The sequence below is a fragment of the Heteronotia binoei genome, chromosome 4, assembly GCF_032191835.1.
Source record: "Heteronotia binoei isolate CCM8104 ecotype False Entrance Well chromosome 4, APGP_CSIRO_Hbin_v1, whole genome shotgun sequence".
In the NCBI taxonomy this organism is placed as follows: domain Eukaryota; kingdom Metazoa; phylum Chordata; class Lepidosauria; order Squamata; family Gekkonidae; genus Heteronotia; species Heteronotia binoei.
The window spans coordinates 64082423-64102818 of NC_083226.1; the positions used below are offsets into that span (position 1 = coordinate 64082423).

Here is a 20396-nt window from a genome sequence, read left to right on the forward strand (position 1 = left end):
ATTTATTATGTGAAAAGGCTGAGTGTAGCAAACTTAAAAAATAACAAAATATTTATTACACAGTAATTAAAAACATTGTACATACATGTGAAATAAACATATTGGAGTCTATTGGACTTGCATGACTAATAATCAAGTCACACGAGTGAATATTTCATAAAAAGACACTAGAGCAAACATGTTTCGCTCCCTTCAGTGGCCTAAAACAGTGTTGCACACAGGTAAAATATTAAGTATGATTGCAGGGCCAGGCAGGTTTGAAATGATTCACTAAAGGGGGAGGCTCCAAATAAAAACCAGGCCTGTATATAATTATGAGCCAGCCCACAAAAAAGATAATAAAACTTGGCAAGAGAGAGGGTATTTCTCTTACCAAACAATCTAGTGTTGCAAAACTGGGTGGGGGTTCTCATTCTTTGGAAGTCCAACAGGTGCAGGTGACATCAGATAAACTTTTCCTTGATGTAGTTCCTCTTCCTTCCCTTTCCCCCTTATTTTTTGTATCCCTATTTTAAGTCAAAATTATATATACAAAAAAAAAGAGAGAGCGACCAACGAAGTTTTATTTCAGGTATAAGCTTTCCCATGCATACACACTTTTTCTTTGGGGAAGCTGCTGTGTTCTAGCCCAGCTTTCTCAATTGCATGCAGGAAAGACAAAAACTCAGTCTTCCTTCCCTCCATTAGGTGTCCCTTTCCCCCTCTTTTGGGGAGGAAGGGTGGGGGGAGAGAAAGAGAGTGTGTGTGTGCATTTGAGAGAGAGCAAAGTCTTAGTCCCATGGCACCTTTAAGAGACCCAACAAAGTTTTATTTCAGGCAGCTGAAAACTCCTTTGTAATTGTATTCTGTCAGCTTCAATGTTGTTTGTAGTTGCTTTTCCTTTGTATTACAGTGCAGAATTAATGTTCTTGGACTGGTTGGTGAGGGAAGGAATTTCTCTGAATTTCAACTTTCGGCTTTATTGTTTGGCATGTTAAAAAGCCTTACTCTTGTGTGTTATCTCTGAAGTTTGTGAGTAGGGCATGACCTGGAGTTTTGGGGGTGGAGCCTGAGGAGAGCAGGGTTTGGGGAAGAGAGGGATTTCAATGGGGTATAATGCCATAGAGCCCACCTTCCAAAGTGGCCATTTTCTCTGATTGAATTGATCTCTCTTATCTGGAGATAAGTTGTAATCCCAGGGGATCTCCAGCCATCACCTTGAGAACCCTAGTTTTTGCTCCCACAAAACAGTTCTTAAATAGATTCCCCACCACCAGCAGCTCATAAATACTAGCACTACCACCCCTCTGCATATCACACAATCCAATCAAGCCTTCTATTGTCATTCATCTGCTATTGCCATTTGGCATCTGAAATCACCTTTACTAAGTTTAGATCTCTGGTACCTCATGCTGCATTTTATGGCCTAGCCTGGCAAAGTGACATTTATGTCACATTCCTCATAACAAATGAGTTTGACACTCTTCTGGTTTCAGTGGTCAACTTGCAGTCTGATTTCCTTTGTTGCCAGCATCTCTTTGCTTGACTCTCAGTGCTCCACCAGAGATGTTGGACAAGTCGTTTCAGACAAATATTTTAAAGGTTGCATATTATATATGGCATGTTACACTTTCCCAGGTTGTTTCTGTTGCACCTGTGGCTAAGAGCTTAGGAAGTACATTCTGTTTGTGATGGGGATCACTCTGTACACTTTTTGTTACCTCCTGGTGGACTTGCTGTCACTGTCTTAGTTACTTCTTAGACCAGTGAGAGGCCCTTTTAGGGATGGGTGGATTTTCACTGGAAGCATATTTATCGTTAAGCAATAAATAACAATGCCTTGCTGTATTTTAGTGGTTAGAATGCTGGACTAGGAGGAAGAAGGCTCTAGTTAAAATCCCCTCTTGCCTTGAAACATTGGACGACCTCTCCGGCTAACCTACCTCACTCATTGTGAGGATAAAATAGAGGACGAGAGATTTATGTACACCACCTGAGCTCATTGGAGGATGAGTGGGATATTGCACCAAATTAATAACATTTTAAAATATGTTAGCATGCAAAGCAGTAAATAACTTGGGACCTGCAACGTGGGTTCCTTTATAAAATTAACAAACTGTCTTGAGCCGAAGTTTCTTTGATATATGTGAAAAGAAGACTTTGACAGGGTTTTTTTTTTTTGCAAGGTCCTTGGAGAGATGGGCTTGGCAGACAGTTCTCTGTGATTCTACAAATCCAGTTTATTATTGGTAATACTAATACCAAATAAATATGTAACACCTTCAATGTTATCCCTATATTGTGAATGTGTAGTTTACCTAAGGCTAATTAGTGAGTTTGTGGCAGAGGTGAGATTTCCCCTCAGATACCTCCTGGATCACAGCTCATTCTCTTAACCTCTGTATCCCATCAGTTCTAGTGGATCATAATCCTAATTGGAAGGGTTACTGTGGTTGAATGTTGTGTAATGGATTCCTATTGTGTGTGTGTTTTAGTTGTTGATCTTAAATAACTACCTGGGTTATGCTGCACAACTTTGTGACTCATGATGCCAAATGCAAATCATGTCCTCTGTGTTGCAGCCTACTTGATGAAACCTATCCTGTTCTTGTAGCAAAACCAGAAGGCTCACGGAGTCCTCAGAGGGCTACCAAGTGGGAGGTGGGCTGCTTGGTAGGTTATTTTTTTTAAGTATGAAGTAGACTAAACTTTAATGTACTGTATTTGAAATCACTGGGGTTTTTGCTACAATAATACTTTTACATTTTTATTTTTTCTGTTACAGCAACAGTTTATGGAGCTGGAAGAAAGGAAACGTAGTCTCTATGAGAACTGTAAGAGTTTGATGCGTAAAGCTATGCAAGCTTGTAACCTTGGCCCAAATCAAAACATCCCTAAGGGCTTTTACGATGTAAGTATCTCCATGGCAAGATAATGGATTTTCAAAGCCCTCCTCTGCTATAGTTCATTAGAACTGCACTTGACCATTGTCTCTGTTGCTGGCAAAACCTGTGTTGGGTGGAGGAATTTTAAGTCTTTCTCTGCCTTTTCTTACATGTCTGTTTATAGATGTTGGAGGCTGAATTCTAATGCACTGCATTCCATTCCTTGTCCACTATTATGAAAATGCCTCTGAAAAATTGTAGGCCCAACCTTCCTCCTAGATTATCAGACTGTCATGTTGTGTACTCTATAAAAGAATTTCCTCCAGCGTGCTACAAAAAGAAACTGGCTTATTTATCAGTTATGATCCTCTTGAATATTGGATTTTTTTAGGTTTCTTGTTACTTGTATGTTACCAGTGGTACAAGATCTTTCAACAGGTAGCATAGCTTGTGCACAGAAATATGAGAAATAATTATAACTGAAATATGTTCTTCTTCTACTTAATCGCCTCTTTGCATCCCCTCTTTGAAGTCCATCTCTTTATTTGTGTGTGTGAGTGCTGTTCCTCCATAATGTCTTAGGAGCTAGTCTTAACCAAGTAGCAGAGCTTTGAAGCCCAGGTAAATTTTACTTACAACGGGGGAAAGTAGGCTTCTGATATTACATGTTCTCCTACCCTTATGCTACCTTCTGGAAGATGTACAGTGCAATCCTAAGGAGAGTTCCATCCTTCTAAGTCTGTTGAGTTCAATGGACTTTAAAGGGGACTTAGAGCATTGAATACCATCAGATATCAAAAATGCTAGCACCAAACTGTTTTAATTGTTATTTATAGAATGTTGTATTATTTTAAATGTATAATGAATGTTTTACTGTGATTTTATTCTTGTGAGCCGCCCTGAGCCTGCTTCGGCGGAGAGGGTGGGATATAAATCTAATAAATAACAACGGCAACAGCAATGATAATAGCAGTTTAAGATTACACTGTCCCTGATTCAAGTTAAGAAGCTTAGTGTTGGGGGCGGGGAGATGCTTTTGTTTGGGACAGCAAAGATAAGTGGAATCCAAAGAGGGTTATTCAGTGCTACCTCTCCCTCCTCTAACTGGGTGGCTTTTGTTTAAGCTCTTCTCACATGGGTTTGCATTAGGAGTGTACACCAAGAAAAAATTATATTTTCATATCCAGGGTATTGGGGGAGGGGGTGTTTCCATCACTGCGCATGTTTGTATAGGACATTACCAGCCCAGGTTCAAATTCATGTAGTTCAAATTCATGCAGCTTTGTAACCATTACTTTTAATGGGGAATCTACTAGAGGGACAGTTCTTTGTAAAGAAAATGGAACCACATTTCTAAAGAACATATTTCAACCTCTGATTTAAAGACACCCCCTTCCCCCGAGTATCAAGTGAATTGGACCATGGGGCTCAGTTTTACTGAATCTCAAAGCAAATGCCTCTTGGTGTTGTCTCATTTCTTTTGACTATTTCCTGATGGCAGAATGATGGCACTGGGTAAAAGTATTAAAATCATTGCATTCATTTAATTTTCCTACTCTTACAGTAACTCTCTGGGGAGATTTTTTCCCCCCATTTCTGCTGAAAACTGGTTCAGAACTTGCTGAGAACCATTCTGGTGAGCCAGTGTAGACTACTGCCTACTTCAGTCCTCATTCAGTACTAGAGTCCGCATAGGAGCCTGTACTTACAGTGCAGTTGAAACAAAAACTCTCATCTGCTTATGGCCTTTGCAGAATCTCTTGTCAGAAGAGGAAAAAACCTGTTTTCTGCATTACGTAATCCTACTGAGACTCCAGTTTCTAGAGGAGTGGAATGGTGTACTTTCATCACCTAAAATGCTTCTGCTGTTCCAAGACAAGTGTAGTCCCAGCAGGTGTGGATTGCATCCACAAGTGGGTGACTCAAAATTGATGGTTTATCTAAGCTGTCACAGCCTTTGCTGCAGCCACTTGGGGTGTGCACAGATATATGTAATCTGAGCAACAGGGACACTGTGGACGTTCACTCTGTTTTGTTCAGATTTACAATATTCTCTTCAGGATCGAGATCAGGGGAAACTAGTTCTGCTAGTGTGCAGTAAAAGCCAGCTATAGCGATGCATAATACTGATATTCCAAACTGAGGTGCTTCCTTTACTCAGAAGTGCTATGACTTTTAAAAATACTGGGTTTCAGGGTGGGAAATGAACTCATATATGAACTCATATACATATTTGTAGCTTGAAACTGTAAAAAGCTAGACAACTTACCTGAAGATAGAGGACAAAATGAAAGACTAAATCAGCATATAATTCATAGGCAAATGGGCCTTTGTAATAGTGAAGCTAGTGAATGCCAGGGTCATCATGTGGGAGAAAAAATGCTGAGTCATATGGTTGGAACCTTTAAATGTTTTTTCTGAACACACCAGCCAATTTTTTTCCCAAATCAAAAATAATAAGTAGTAGTAAGATGATGGAATTGAAAACTATTGTAGACCTTGCCCACTAGCCTAGTTTACAGGTATTACAGTCTAACATTAGGCTGTCTCTGTTAGGATGGCTTGGAAAGATCAGTCTATACATAGACATGGAAACAGGGAGCTTGTAAGGGATCTCTCTCCTTGGTATGACAGTGAGGTGAAGATGTGGCTAATTCTTTACTTCTCCGGGGAATTGGCTTCATAATATGTTTGACTGCATCATGATATTTGTAGAACTTAACAAAGGGAGGGGAGGTACAGTTAATGACCATGCAAGCCAGTTAAAATGTATGTTCACTATCAACCCTACCACCTTCCCAAGAAAGGAGTGGTGTTGAGTTTTGACTGTGATTGTGGACTGATCTTCAGACACACTCTCAGAGTACCTCTAAAGGGTTTATAGCTTCAAGACTGGGCAAGGCAAGATGGTGGTTTATCACAATAACATTCAGGTTCTCCCAAGATTCACTGCAAGATCAGGATGATTGTTGCAGTTCTGCAGATTCTGGAGAAGGGCAAGAGCTCTCAGCAAAATAAAAAAACGTTGATCACCAATGGCTAGCAGATGCATACATTTGTGGAGCACTGGAGAGTCTGACACAGGGTGGCTACTGTTTTAGATAATAGTCAGGTCAGGAAGGTGAAATTAGTACAAACACAGCTACCGTAGATCTGGAAGAATTCAGAGTTCACAAATCAGGCATTTGCAAAGTCTTAATCTTTGATTGTAATTAGATGAAGTTTAAGTGTCTCACACACAAGTTTGATAAAAAAGTGGTTCTATTTTCTTTTTTTAAAAAAAGGCATTCCAGGCTCTTCCGAGAACACTGGATGAAATTGACGCTTTACTGAATGAGGAGAGATCAAGAGCTTCCTGCTTCACCGGCCTCAGTGCTTCAGTATGTACCCCCAGTATTTGACTCCCACACTGTACTGGGTTGCTTAGTAATAATAATATGCTAAGCAGCAGGAACAATGTGTTGTAACTCCCAGAGTCTGAATCTATTAGAATTTTAAATAGATTCTTCCCAAAGACCTGTGTGTTCTATGTTTCTTGTATTTTAAAATAAATGGGGGGGATTAGCTGAGGCTCACACCGCAGAGGATAGCAGCAGATTCATTTCTTTTGACATGAGGCCTCCTCAGTGGCTCAAGCAGGTGGCCTTTCACGTGGCTCATTTCTTCCACACATTTCTCCCTATTGGCATCTGTCCCAGTCTCTGAGCCAGCTGGTAAGTTCTGGTGAGGGATTCTAGAGAGGCAAGCCACAGAAGGCTGAGTTCAGCTCCTGTTATTTGCGCAGCATTTGGGCTTAAAACTGGACCTTCCTTCCCATCACTTTACATGGAATTAGGACAGTTCAAGGAATAAACAAAACAATCTGTGACCATTGTGCACAATATAAAGCGCAGCAGTGTCCTGGGTCCTCTACACTTGAGCTTGGAGATACATTTTGTATTGTGAATATGTAATATTGACTGTCATTTTTCTGTATATGAACTAATGAGGTTTAGTGTGGTGTTATTAAATATTTGCATATGATCTCTTTGCTGTCCATTTGAAAGATTCTGCCATTTACAAGATACTTTTCCTGCCAGGTTGTTGATGACTGTAACAAAAGGACTGAAGAAATAGAAAAGATGACGCTGGAGCTACAGGAAAAGAAGAAAGAGTTGAATGACTTCAGGCAAAACATTTCACAGGTATCATGTGTATTGGTAGTGTTTCCTGTTCTTTTCACTGTTTATATCTTGAAATATGTAACTGCTAACATAGTGCAATATAGGAGCAAGTTTAAATGGGTGTTTATAATAAAAAATATAGCCCACACATCAATGCCTGTGCATACAGGATATGAAGTCTTACAGAAATAACAGGCCCAGGGATGTGCAGCTATTGGCAGGGTAGCCATCTAGGACTCAGATGTATTTTTATCTTCACTATGCATTCTGGAAGTTTAATGGTGTGTGTCATCTTCTGCCTTTCCTTCCTCAGGGTCACAATTGGTATATGGCTAAGCTGCCCTGAGGCTGCTTTGGCAGGGAGGGTGGGATATAAATCTAATAAATAATCATAAATAAAATAATAACAGTAATAAAGTGCACCCTCAGTTTCCTGTCCATATGCCAGAAGGCAGGATTGTGTTTATCATTGGTATTAATAATCTGTTTTAAAGTTTTAATGTAACTATTACTACATTACCAAAACTGGAATTCTGTGCTGCGCATGAAATCTCTTTGCTGCCATACCACTTCTGTTAACGCCAATCTCTTCTTTATTAGGTTAAGGAAAAGTGGCTAAACCCTCTAAAACAGCTGGTTGACCGAATCAATGACAAGTTCAGTAGCTTTTTTAGTTCCATGCAGTGTGCAGGAGAAGTGGATCTTCACACAGAAAATGAGGTATTATATGTTCTGTATTGTTTAACACTTGGTGAGGAAATCTCTTCCTGTGAAGCATGAATCTGAAGACCTGAGTTAAAGAATTGAGGGGTAATGTGCTTTTCAGTACTGTCATTGTAGAAGCAGCTAGTGGAAGGAAGTAGCACTCCTCCTAGGATGGAATTAATAATAGTGTTCCAAATTGAACTATGGCAACCTAGTTCTCTAAGTCTGATTTTATTCACTGTAGCTTAAAAATGGTTTGTATTGTGCTAGCTAAATAAATGGAATATTTAACAAATTTCCAGGGCTCTGTTGCATTTTTGCCTCACAGCAAGTTAGCAGAAACTAAAGGAGAAACTGGAAGGATAGATCTCTGCAAGTTGGGCCTGGGTCTCTCCTCAGTAGCTTCCAGTGAGTTGCCTGTGGCTTAGTAAACAGGAGAAAGTCGAGGTACAACCTGCCCATCAACCCAGACACTCCGAATGCAACGCTTCCAGATTCAGGAATGCCATTCACTACTGTAGGGAACCTAAAATGCTCTAGTGGGTCAAAACCTTCTCTGTATCTCTGATGATGGTGTGTGGCTCAGCTTCCATTGACAGGAATGCCACAGGAGAGTCATTGTGTGTGCATGCATGTATGAGAGTATAAAGGAATCCTGGCAATATGGGATATGTGCAGTGGTACGTAAGCTACACTCCTAAGGACTATTGGAGGTTCAGCGTGAAGTTTCCATAGACTGGCTACAAATGGTTTCCTGGGCCTTGGGGAGCAGCAGTCAGTCAAGACTTGCATCCACTGTCTGAAGTTTACTAATCAGGCACTGACACTTACAATGGGTTCTAGCACTTGACCACTGACCAGTTCACCAAGGATATTCCATTTTTGGAAGGTCCATCTTCTCCATCTGACCAGTGTCCAGTACCTGCTGCCACAGAACCATTGCCTGATTCTACACCCAGACATAGGTACCTTGAACCTGGTGAGATAGTGTATCACCTGAGAGGAGATACTCCTGAATGCTAGGAAGCCATTTACCAGACAATCCTAAGAGTGAAGTGGAAGCAGTTCCACATCTTCACTTTAGTGCAGAGCTGGGATCAATGAATTGTCTGTCCTATGAGATCTCTCCTAAAGTACCTTCTCCGCCTCTCTGAGTTTGGGACATGCCACTTCAAGGTCTGTCTAGTTATAGTTACCATCTCTGCATTATGCCTGTTGGTGCAGGTTATTTCTTACCACCTGGCAAAGCAGCTTTTCAGTGGCCTTGCTGGTCTTCATCCTCTAGTGCCACCTATACCATTATGGAACTTACAGCTGGTCCTCACCTCTGGCTCCCTGTAACTTAAGACTCTTCTGCTACAATGTGCTTGGCAAGGAGGCTCAGTGAGCTCTGCACTCAGACCCCTTTTAGTTGCAGCTTAGAGAGGCAAGGAAGCCCTGCACCCAGTTGTCTCCTTCCAGCCAAATTTTGTCCCTGGGTTCCAACTAAATCAGGATCTGGTCCTCCCCATTTACTTTCTAAATCCGATATCTGATGAGGAGAGGGCTCATAGGTGTCTTTCTCCCTGAACAGACCTGTCCCTTAGGAAAGAACTGTGCTTTTTCCTGTGTTCCTGTGTTTATTTTTTTTACATTATTTATAATCTGCCTTTTTTAATTGAAAGTTTTTATTGAAACAATCAGTGTAATCAGTAGGATGACACATCCGATAGGATGAGATATCTTATAAGCAATGTAATAGGACTAGAAATTGCAATTTGAAATTTGAGCTGTTGTCTGAACAAAGCAGAAGTATTAAACATGACATGTTAAACAATGCAGAACATTGGCATTCAATCAGTAGGGATCTGTGTTTTCTAAGGCTGTTCTGTTATGATGTATTCCTATTTCCCTTATAAAAATGCCTCTCTGAAGAACCCTGTTTCACATGATTTGCGAAGTGCCGAGAGCATGAGAGCCTTCTTGATCTCTATAGTGGAAGACCACTGTAGAGAAAATATGTGTCTAGGCAGTTCTTCTTCATCTGCAAGATGGCACCTGCAGAAGTACTGCTCAGATGAACAACATTGTCATGATGGGGCATAGGTGGAGAGAAGGTCTTGCAGATATGAGAGTCCAGGGTGCTTTGTATATGATAGCTAATACCTTGACTTGAATTTGGTAACTGATGGGCAATCAGTGGAGTTATAGCAGCTTTGGGTGTAATATGCATGCTCCAACTAGCTTCCAGTAGTAACTGAGCTGCAGCATTCTGCACCATGTGCATTACAGTAGCATTTATCCAGGTAGCCAGATGAGCTAGAAATCCTTGTGTTGTGTCATGAAGAGTTTCCACATGAGCCTGACAAATCCACTTAAAATAAATTCCCTCAGCTTTAGGGTTTGTTTTTTTTTAAACCTCATTCTGCTTATTCATGGCTAATATCCATTGTTTGGTGTGTAAACAAATTTATATTTGCAAGTGTGCTTATGAAACACAACAGTTACTTCATTTACTTCATTCTAAAGCCATCATTTAGCTGTCTCTATTAACAGGTTGCCATTTAATTCAAAATATTTGAAGAGAATTGCAGTTTCACAGATCACAAAATTAGGATTGCCATCCAGTTGAAGTTTTAGTCAATCAATTTGGTTTAAATGCATAACAGTAATTATTAATTTGTATAAAATTGCATATGCACAAAACCAGTCATTCTGAAGTAGAAGAGAGAAGAAGAGATTGGATTTATACCCTGCCCTTCACTTGGAGTCTTAGAGCAGTTTACAGTCTCCTTTCCCTTCCTCTCCCCACAACAGACATCTTGTGAGGTAGGTGGGGTTGAGAAAGCTCTTTTGAGAACTACTCTTGAGAGGACAGCTCTGCTGAGAACTTGAGGCTAACCCAAGATCATAACAGTAGCTGCATGTGGAGGAGTGGGGAATCAAACCTGGTTCACCCAGATTAGAGTCCATATACTTAACCTCTAAATCCTGCTGTTTTCAGAGCTTATTTCCAAGGTCATGTGCAAAGTGTGACACTGCATTAGTAGTGAGGAGGACTCATCCTTTTTTGCCACTGTCGACTCTTCTAAAATGTGAGGAGCATCAAAGATGCTAGCAGATGATAGAGCTTAAAGCTTCTGTGCCTCTCTACTATGTTTCTCCCTCTCCTCAACCTGTTGCCAAAATGGGAGGGTCATGGGTAGGAAAGTGGCAGGGATAATATAGAAGCGAGAGAGAGAGAATGCTTGTTTGAAGATGGTGTTCATTTAATGTAGGATGCTTTTTTAATTCTCTGAATTAACTACTGACATCATTAAAATATGCAAATTTTATTATTGCCTTCTTGATTGATTACATTGGTATCTTGCCAGTCCTTCAAAGGGTGCATGTGGAGCCACTCTATTTTATACTTACAACAATTCTGAGAAAGTTTAGGCAAACAGTGAGGGAGGGAGCATCAAGGCTGAGGAGGGGTTTGAACATGGGTCAGATTCACTTTGACACAGGTGGTTTTTGAAAATATATTTCTCGATCATTAATAACAACAAGCCAAGTTGTGGATCTCTAATACCACTCTTTCACTCAACAGGAAGAATATGATAAATACGGAATTCGGATTAGAGTCAAGTTCCGCAGTAGCACTCAACTTCATGAACTAACTCCCCACCACCAGAGTGGAGGGGAGAGAAGTGTTTCAACTATGTTGTATTTGATGGCTTTGCAGGAACTCAACAAATGCCCATTCAGAGTAGTAGATGAAATAAATCAGGTATGCATGCTCATGAGTCTAATTCAACCATGTTCAGTAGTGGGAGAAGAAATGTTAACGCAGATACTTCTTTTAAAGGGAATGGACCCAGATAATGAAAGGAGAGTCTTTGATGTGGTGGTAAAAACTGCCTGCCAAGAGAGTACTTCTCAATACTTCTTTATTACACCAAAGGTGAGTAGCTGAAAGTTGTATGTCTTCTATACATCTTATACCTGGATGTTGAATGTTTATAGAGACCTTACTGGTGGGTTGCTAGGGGCATAAAAAGTCATCTTAAATTGGTTGTATCAGCTGCTTCTTATCACATAGGCACAATTCAAGGTATAGTTGTCATCATTTGTTGTTTATTTTTGTGTGTATTTATATTGTGTTTTTCTCAACTCTAGGGAATTTATTTATTTAATTAAGCTTCTATACCATCCTCCCTGCAAGCAGGCTCAGGCCAGTGCACAAGTCCATACAAAAATGCATTAAAACAACCTAAAATACCAAAACGTAAAAACTTGAATGAAAGAGGCTTACAAAAGTATAATTGAAGAAACCACCAGCAACAGAAGTGAGATTCAGTATAACTCCAGGCCTGGTCCAGCATCCAGCTGGGTTAACTTTCTCAAGGCCACAGGCCAATAATCCTGCGATTCATCTTCTGTCTTCTTGTGCACACCCACATTGGAACTGTGCCTAAGCAGGCTGGTCATGGACCTTTTCTTTCTAGCTTAAAAACTCCCAAGAGGGGGCACCTGACCCCTTCCAGAGCCAGAGCATGTGCAGGATTCCCAACGGGTTGTGTGCATCATGTCCAACAGTGGGCATCACCTTCCTTCAATTCCTTTTCTGCCGCCATGAGAATAGGAGGCTTTTTAGCACGTCCTGTTAACATTCATCATCCATTGTGGATAAAATAGACTCCTTTTTTCTCCTTCAAAGAATTGCTTTTCATGCCTTCGGGGATCTTATTTCATGGGAGGCAAGCCCCATCGTAAAGCGGTCTCTCCCTGTCTGTTTTGCTTGTTGTCCCTTGTCATCACATCCAAGGCACTGTTTAGGAAATGTTCTAAATGTAAACAAAAATAACACACAGTGACAAGCATGAGCTCTGCATCCTGTGCTTAGGAGAGGCCCACAACATTGGAATTTGTCCAGTTTGCCTGTCTTTACACTGTGAGGGCTTGGGTGGATACAGTCTTTAGGTTGAAAGCTGTGCTGTGGGAGAAAGCTTTGTCCTTCAATTCTTTCAGCTCCAACTGTCTTGCTACCACTTCATCTGGCTCCAACTACTGAGCCCCATTCTGGGCCTCCAGTCATTCCATCCCAGGGTCTGACTATCAGGATGGCTGTGATCCCTCCAAAAGGGCCACTTCGGTCACCCTGGAGGCAGAATCTAGGTTTCACATTTGCCTTCTCCAGGATCTTTGACCAAGGTTCGATCACATTCAGAACCTCCTGCAAAGAAGCATCATAAATCAAATCACAAGGAGAAGACTGAGCCTACTTCCAGATTGGCATGTGAAGTCTTCTAAGTGTCCAGAGCCCAACTGGGACATCATTCTGGTTCCCCCATGTACCCCATCATCTCACCTTTGCCCATTCCTTTTTCGATACAGATGATGACCAACCTAGCATCCTTGCAGGCTACTACTACCTCAGCCAGAATGGCCAGTAAACTGGCAGCACTTAAGAGATGATTTTTTCTCAACATATTCAGTGAGTGGGTTGTATTACACCAGAGCCTAGACTTCCTAGTTCCACCTAGCGCAGGAAATTGTCCTATCAGTATTTTTCCCTGCTCTGAGGTCAGAGGCAGAGAAGGTGCTATATGCCCTTGATGTTAGGAGGGCCCTATTTTATTGTATAGAAAGAAACCATTTTGTAAGGACAATACTATTTATTTATTATTGGGGCCCCAGAGCAAAGCTGCCTCACCCCAGTTTGTGTCCGGATGGGTGGTGCCCATCTGTTCCTGAAACATGGCATTCAGGGAGCTGTATCCTCTTGATGTGGAAGTGCAGTCCACCAGAGCGCAGGGGTGGTCTGCCACCTTTCATCAACAGGTTCACCTTCTGGGCATCTTTAAGGCAGCAACCTGGTCAACAGATGAAACATTTCTGAAATGTTATGCTTTAGATCTTCAGGTGAGGAAAGAAGCAGATACAAGCAAAGCTGTTCTACAAGCTCTGTTCCAGTGAGACTCACGCAGCCCCCCTGGTGAGTAGCTCTCTTATGGTCCCAATGTGAGGCTGAATGAGAAGATGGAAGATGAAAACAGTTGCAGTTAGCTGTAATTGTTTCTCATTGACATCTTCTGGGCAGACACATTCTCTCCCTCCTGCCTCACCATGAGCTCTCACAGGGCCTATTATGCCATGAAAGGGGGCTCACAGCAGCTTAGCAAGAACTGCGGGAAGCAGGCACCTGTCATCGGAGCACAGGACACGTTGGGTGGGAATCCTTTGCGTGCTCCAGCTTGAAAAGAGGCAGGGCATCTCCTCTTTGGAGTTTTCAAGCTAGGAAGAAAATGTCTGCAGCTGGCCTGTGCAGGTACAGTCCCAATGTGTGGTTGCACAGAAGACGTTGATGAACAACTGTTTACAGGTAAGTACAACTGTGTTTTCCTGCCCTTTGGCTTGCATCTCTGACCATGCCCAGACTTATAATACCTGAAACAGAAACTCTGCCTTCCTAGACATGGCAGACATGTCTTAAGTGTCCCAACCAGTCCTGGCCAGGACTTGCCCTGCATGCCCCCTTGCCTTGGCGCAGCCCAGAAAGACCCTCAAAAGCAGGGCACCCACCAAAGGCCCGGCTGAGCTGGAGGGAGATGCTGCCCTGCTGCAAAGTCTGCCTGCAGAGCCCTGAGGATGTAGTCTGGGGCCGCTGGGCACAGTCACAAGTTCGGGCAGCCTGTCACTCTGTTGTGGTGCTGCCGTCGCCGAGCTGGGAGGAAGCGGTACAAAGCCAGAAGGATCCTGACAACCCCCAAGGACAACCAGAGGCCGCTGTGCTCACTGCCCAGCTGCCCAGAGCGGAGGAGGAAGCACTCAAGTGGAGGCTGGCCAAGAAACTGATGCAACCGTACACACACACCCAGCCTGAGCATCTCCAGCTTTAAAGGAGGGGTGGGGCCAAGGTGGGGAATGAGAGGGAGGGAACTGGGGAGGTTCAGAGGCATAAAATGGGAGAGGGCAGTCACACAGGATGATGAGAAAAGAAGAGGTGATGCTGAAGACTGGAGCATGTGGAGAGAGAGACAAGCAGCACAGCAACCAGAGGCCCAGGTGCACTTTAACCTGGCCTCTTACCTAGTCTGAACCCCCCCAGCTGTCACCAGGAGGGGCCCCTTGAGCCAGGGAGCAACATCTGCTGGAGGTGTGGGGCCATGGGAGGAGGCGGGGCACGACATTAAGATTCCCCTCACTGCTTGTATAACTGAGGGAATGTTCTTGACTATATAAACCAGGGGTGGCCAACGGTAGCTCTCCAGATGTTTTTTGCCTACAACTCCCATCAGCCCCAGCCAGCATGGCCAATGGCTGGGGCTGATGGAAGTTGTAGGCAAAAAACATCTGGAGAGCTACTGTTCGCCACCCCTGATATAAACCATCCCGTCTGTTGAGACCTGAAGGAAATGTCCTCTATATTGTATTGAATCAGTGGGGCCTTCTCTGTTGTGATGCCGCAGCTCCATGGAACTTCTTGAGAGGGAATGCCATAAACAATATTGTGGTTCTGCTGTATTAAGAATTGTTATGGGATTTGTACATCTGGGTTTAATATTTGAGAAGTATATTCTATTTTTAGATGATGATAAAGGATGTGAGGCTTTTTAAAAATATCATTTCATTTTAAAAATATGATTTCATATTTGTAAATACTTTTGTGACTAATTCAAAACCTTTTCTTATATGATAACTTTTAAAAAGTGTCTTAATACATTTGAACCAGAGGTGTGATCGTGGCCTCTGGATTCTGATGCTAGTCCATTCTGAAATCACTCCCATTTGAGTCAGTGGGTCTTCAGAGTGCTTTTCCTTGGCCACATTATACCCATATTACTTTATTCTAGGCATCTCTGAATATATTTTTGATTGCTCACCAAAATGTCAGTTCTAACAGGGAGTTCTTCTAGGGGAAAGCATATTTGCTACCGAAATTGTTCCTCAAGGTCCAGCCCAGTCTTTATTCATAATTAGACTGAAAGTTACATTTATTGGTGCTCCCCCGCATTCCCTGTCTTTTTCTCAACAACTTTTCTTCCTTTCAACTCCTTTTCTAAAATCTCCTACATGTCTCTGTATTTCCTCTTTATTTGGGATCCTTTGTTTAAAAAATCTTTTTGCTTTTGCATATGTTCTCATGGATCCATGGCAGAAAAAATGTGTTTTGGAATGTATCGTCAATATGGTGATGTTTATGTAATCACTATGGTGAAGAGTGCTATAAAGAACACAATAATATTGGGGATCCTACTGTAATAATAATTTATTCTGCATGTATTGCCTTTCCCATCTGGCAAAAAAATTACCTGGCCTTGGCAGGTCAGAAAGAGTGCAACAGCGATATGTACCTGAGGAATGGCATACAGCTGCTGTGTAGAAGTCTGTGGGAAGTGCTGAGGTACATTAATAAACAACTGTGGTGCTTGGTAGAAGAAATATTGCTTAATGAGGCTTTCTTCCTTGTTTTGTTGACAGCTCTTGCAGGACCTCACTTACACAGAGAAAATGACTGTGTTGTTGGTCTACAATGGATCTTCTATGCTAGAATCAAGTAACTGGAACTTAAAGGCTTTCTACAGAAGACGACAGCGATTTCAGAAGTAATTTATCGACAGAATTCAACGCTTTGTGGAACCCAGAACAAAAATCCGTTGGAGAAAATTGGAGAACTCAGGAAGTTTGTTTACTTAGAAGAATCAATAGAATTAACAACTTCCTCAAACACAAAGGCCTTATGGAAAAGTAGGAACCTTGAATTCTCCTCAATGAATTGCTAAGATATTAAGAAAGTCTTTCTGGTTTGATATCATTTAGGTCAGAACTCAGCAGCTCAACGGTGTGATGCAGTCTTCCACCATTGTTTTGTTCATGATATCTTCAGGCCCATCTATTTACAGTCTGTATTATTGCAAAGGCTAATATTATATGTTCTTACAATATGTGTATATATAAATGTTTATTTTTACCTTTTGATTACTTTCCTCTTAAGGACTGTGTACTATATTTTTGGGCTAGAGCTGAAGGACTTTATTTCAGTCCTTGGCAATATGTGAGGGAAAGAAACATTACCATGGCAGGCTTTCACTTGTGTCAACATATTCAAATCCTTTTCTTGTATCCATAAATGTTGTGCTATACCATTTGGATTTGCTGGTAAAGTGGTAAAGATTTCACCAAATTTGTTCAATAAGAAAGTTTAACAATTGTCACTGTGAACAATTGTAAGCTCCCAAGTATCTTTGTTAAATATCCTGTTTAAAGATCTGATGTCTGTAATTAATGTTTGGCACTAGATATAACATGTACAGGTCTTCACTTGTTGGTAAGGTACCATCTTAATCAAACTTGTGTTCTGGAGGAAGAGATACTTTCAGACTCTTGTGAAAACAAACATGCAATATCATTTTTTTAAAAAAAATCTTCAAGAGAGAACAATTTGTTTTCCTTATGTTTGCTTATTTTAAAAAATGTACCAATGTTATGTGGTAGGAAATACTAAATTTTACCCTGATGTCTTTTGTATATGTACATCTTTTGCCAAAAACATTATAGCAATTTTTGTATAATAAATTTATTTTAGAAACCATTCCAACTAGCAATATTTATTTTTAATGCTTCTAGTATTTAGCAGAATGTAAGACTGGAACAGGAAATACACTCAGGTTAGGATCTTCCAATCTGAGAAAAATTTAAGGAAAATACTTTTGAACCTCAATTCATAAATTAGGAACATTCCTAGTTCTGATTAAGAGATTTTCTCAGACATCAGTTCTGCTCTCAGGAAAGTAAACTGTAAAATTTACTAGCATAGAAAAGACATTGGGGAGTTGAGAGTTTGTTGGGATTTTTCATATACAAATGACTGAATCCCCCCTGAAAGAGTATAGAACAGGGCTTTTTTTTGAGCAGGAATGTACAGGAACGTAGTTTTGGCTGGCTTGGTGTCAAGGGGTGTGGCCTGATATGCAAATGTGTTCCTACTGGGCTTTTTCTACCAAAAAAGCCCTGGTATTGAGTTTCTGTAAAGTGTATACTGGCAACTTCTGCGTGACTTAACATCCTTCAGAAATCGTAAAGCAAGGATGCACATCAGGCAGTTTTTGCCAACTCATCTAAGAATTGGCCATCTCTGATTATTGTGGATATGTGAGTGGCTTGTGCTGTAGTTTGCTAAAAGCAAAATATATACAAGTTTCTTGCCCAAGTTTTGTGGGAATATTTTTCCAGTTTCTGGTTGTCATGTGAGTAAATGTGTCAAATTTTCAGCTATTATTTCTTTAAATCTCATTTCAGTTTTATCATTAGGTTGGATTCTTCTAGTTTGTGCACTTGATCTTGTTCAATAGCCCATTTCAGCTATTGTCCTGCATAGCTTGAGCCCACATGGGGTCCATGTTGCCCAGAGTAGCTTTTTTGATAGTCAAAGGAGCAACTATTCTCTTTTGCCAGTGAAAATGACCAATTCACCCAATCATATCTCATTCAATTAGGTCTTTAGGGTTAGCTACTATAATTTTATAATGGTATATTAGGATTACAATAACAAAAGATTTAGTTATACAGAGGTCAGTAATCTTCACTAATTATCATCTCCTGCATCTGATAACATTGTTATAATTCTAACACTGTGGAAAAAGATACTAGTGATCTTCTTCGTGGTCTCTGTGCATCACACTGATGGGATATAGGCGCCCGCGCCGATCTCGATCGGTATTCTTGAAAGCTGCGGATTTCCGCGCCCCAGGCCCAGTGCGCATGCGCAGAAGCCCCACCGCGCATGCTCACAGGGACCGGAGCGGACATCCCGCCAGTTCTCTTCTGACCGCCGCTTGGATCAGTCGATCTCTCGCTACGGTCGGTAGGAATCCTTTCTTGGAAGTTGCTATCGTTGGATTTATCAGATATTTTATTTGGCTTAGTCCACACAACAGTCTTTTTAAAGACTAAGAGGCGGAAAGAAACATTTTGTTTCGGGACTTTTCTCCTCAGTTCTCTCTTCCCGCCCTTTCCCCCCCCCCTCCCCCCCGCATGGAAAAGCGGTGGGGATTTTTCAAGAGGTGCAGGAACTGCGGTAGCAAAATCGCTCCCCCAGACGGGCACGCTCTTTGTCTTTTTTGCCTGGGAGAGACACACATCCCTGACGCGTGTGTTCACTGCGCGAAGTTTTCCCGCCAAACGAAGAAAAACCGCGCGGGACGTTTAGCGGCGGCACTGATGGAAAAAGCTCTGTCGCCTAAGAAGATGTCGACGGCGCAGCACAAGCCGTCAACGTCGGAGTCGCTCGGCACCGACAAGAGCGCCCCCGACGCCGATCGCCCCACGAAGTCGGGCTCGGCATCAAGGTCCGCCTCCTCCACTCCTGCAAAACGGCCAAGGGAGGAGAAGGGACCTCAGCCGGAAGCGAAGAAGAAAAAGTCGGATAAGCATCGGTCGTCCGCGACTTCGCTCCCGACATCGCCATCGCCATCGGAATCGGCAGCGAGAGTTCCACCGTTGAAGCTATTCGCCTCCCCTCGCCGCCGTTCAAGCCCCCCGGTATTGGCATCGATGTCGACGCAAATCGCCATATCCTCCGACTCGGACCGCGACTTTGATCTATCGCAACGATCGGGGGCAGAAGGTAGTCCACCAGATACACATATGGTGGAGGACACTGTTCAATCCCGAACACCGACCCGAGACCCATCGGTCAGCACCTAGAGAAGACGGCGGGCGCGACTACTCAACCAGCCCTCGGCGTAGTCCCCGGGGTCGACATCGATCCCGAGATTCAGAGGAGAGATCCCGCGTCAGAGATCGATCTCCTCGGAAACCACCGCCCCCAATGTCATGGGATCAGCGGCAGTGGCAATACCTATACGGGTCGTGCCCTATGCCCTCCATGTTCCCCTGGTTCACACCCAGACCTCTGGATTGGGACCAGCAGTCTGAAGCATCAGTACGATCCCGGACGTCGTACAAGCCGAGGCACACTCCGTCGGCGTCGGTGTCAAAACCACCTGACACGACACCGCCAAGGACACAAAAGACTTCCCCACGACGGCGAAGTTCGGAGAGTCGAAAGACCCCTGAGTCACCAAAGGCTCCAGAGACGCCCAAACATTCCTCGGAGCACTCGGGCTCGGTAGAAGGCTCCCCCAGATCTGAGGAAGGTTCTCCCCGGGAAGACCAAGACATCTCCTCCCCAGAGGAACCGGCTCCATCAAGTAAAGTGGGCGAGGAGCTCCCCATATCCCCATCCGAGGACTTGAAATCGTATGGGGATCTAATTAGAAGGATGGCACACACCCTGTCGCTACCGACGGTCCAACCAGAGCCGGTAGTCACCGACAACGTGTTCGATGTCGTCCAGCTAGACACCTCGACGGCCATCGCCTTACCGCTTACAACGGTCATGCTCCACACCACAAAATCGTCCTGGGACAAACCAGCTTCAACACCAATAAGCTCCCGCAGGCTGGACCATATGTATCGAGTCCAGGAATCCACAGCAGAGTTTTTATTTACCCACCCGAAACCAAACTCTGTAGTAGTGGCATCGTCCTCAAAGGCCAGAAAGACAAATGCTTCTCCCCCAGACAAAGAAGGGAAGAAACTAGACAACCTAGGCAGAAAGTTCTACACAGCAGGTTCGTTAGGAGTAAAAGTTGCAAACTATGGAGCGTGTATGGGCCGTTATCAATATGCCCTGTGG

The 20396-nt window shown here is 42.6% G+C and overlaps 1 protein-coding gene across 1 annotated transcript in view; it reads left to right on the plus strand.

Moving 5' to 3' along the window:
• The window catches only part of SMC5 (structural maintenance of chromosomes 5), an 88391-nt gene extending 71103 nt beyond the window's left edge, over positions 1-17288 (plus strand). The window contains exons 18-24 of the mRNA XM_060237447.1: positions 2765-2890; positions 6149-6244; positions 6944-7048; positions 7628-7747; positions 11304-11483; positions 11562-11657; positions 16178-17288. Of these exons, the coding sequence (XP_060093430.1) occupies positions 2765-2890; positions 6149-6244; positions 6944-7048; positions 7628-7747; positions 11304-11483; positions 11562-11657; positions 16178-16306 (852 nt within the window). The 3' untranslated portion in view covers positions 16307-17288. The remainder of the gene's footprint in view (positions 1-2764; positions 2891-6148; positions 6245-6943; positions 7049-7627; positions 7748-11303; positions 11484-11561; positions 11658-16177) is intronic.
• The last annotated feature ends 3108 nt before the right edge of the window (positions 17289-20396 follow it).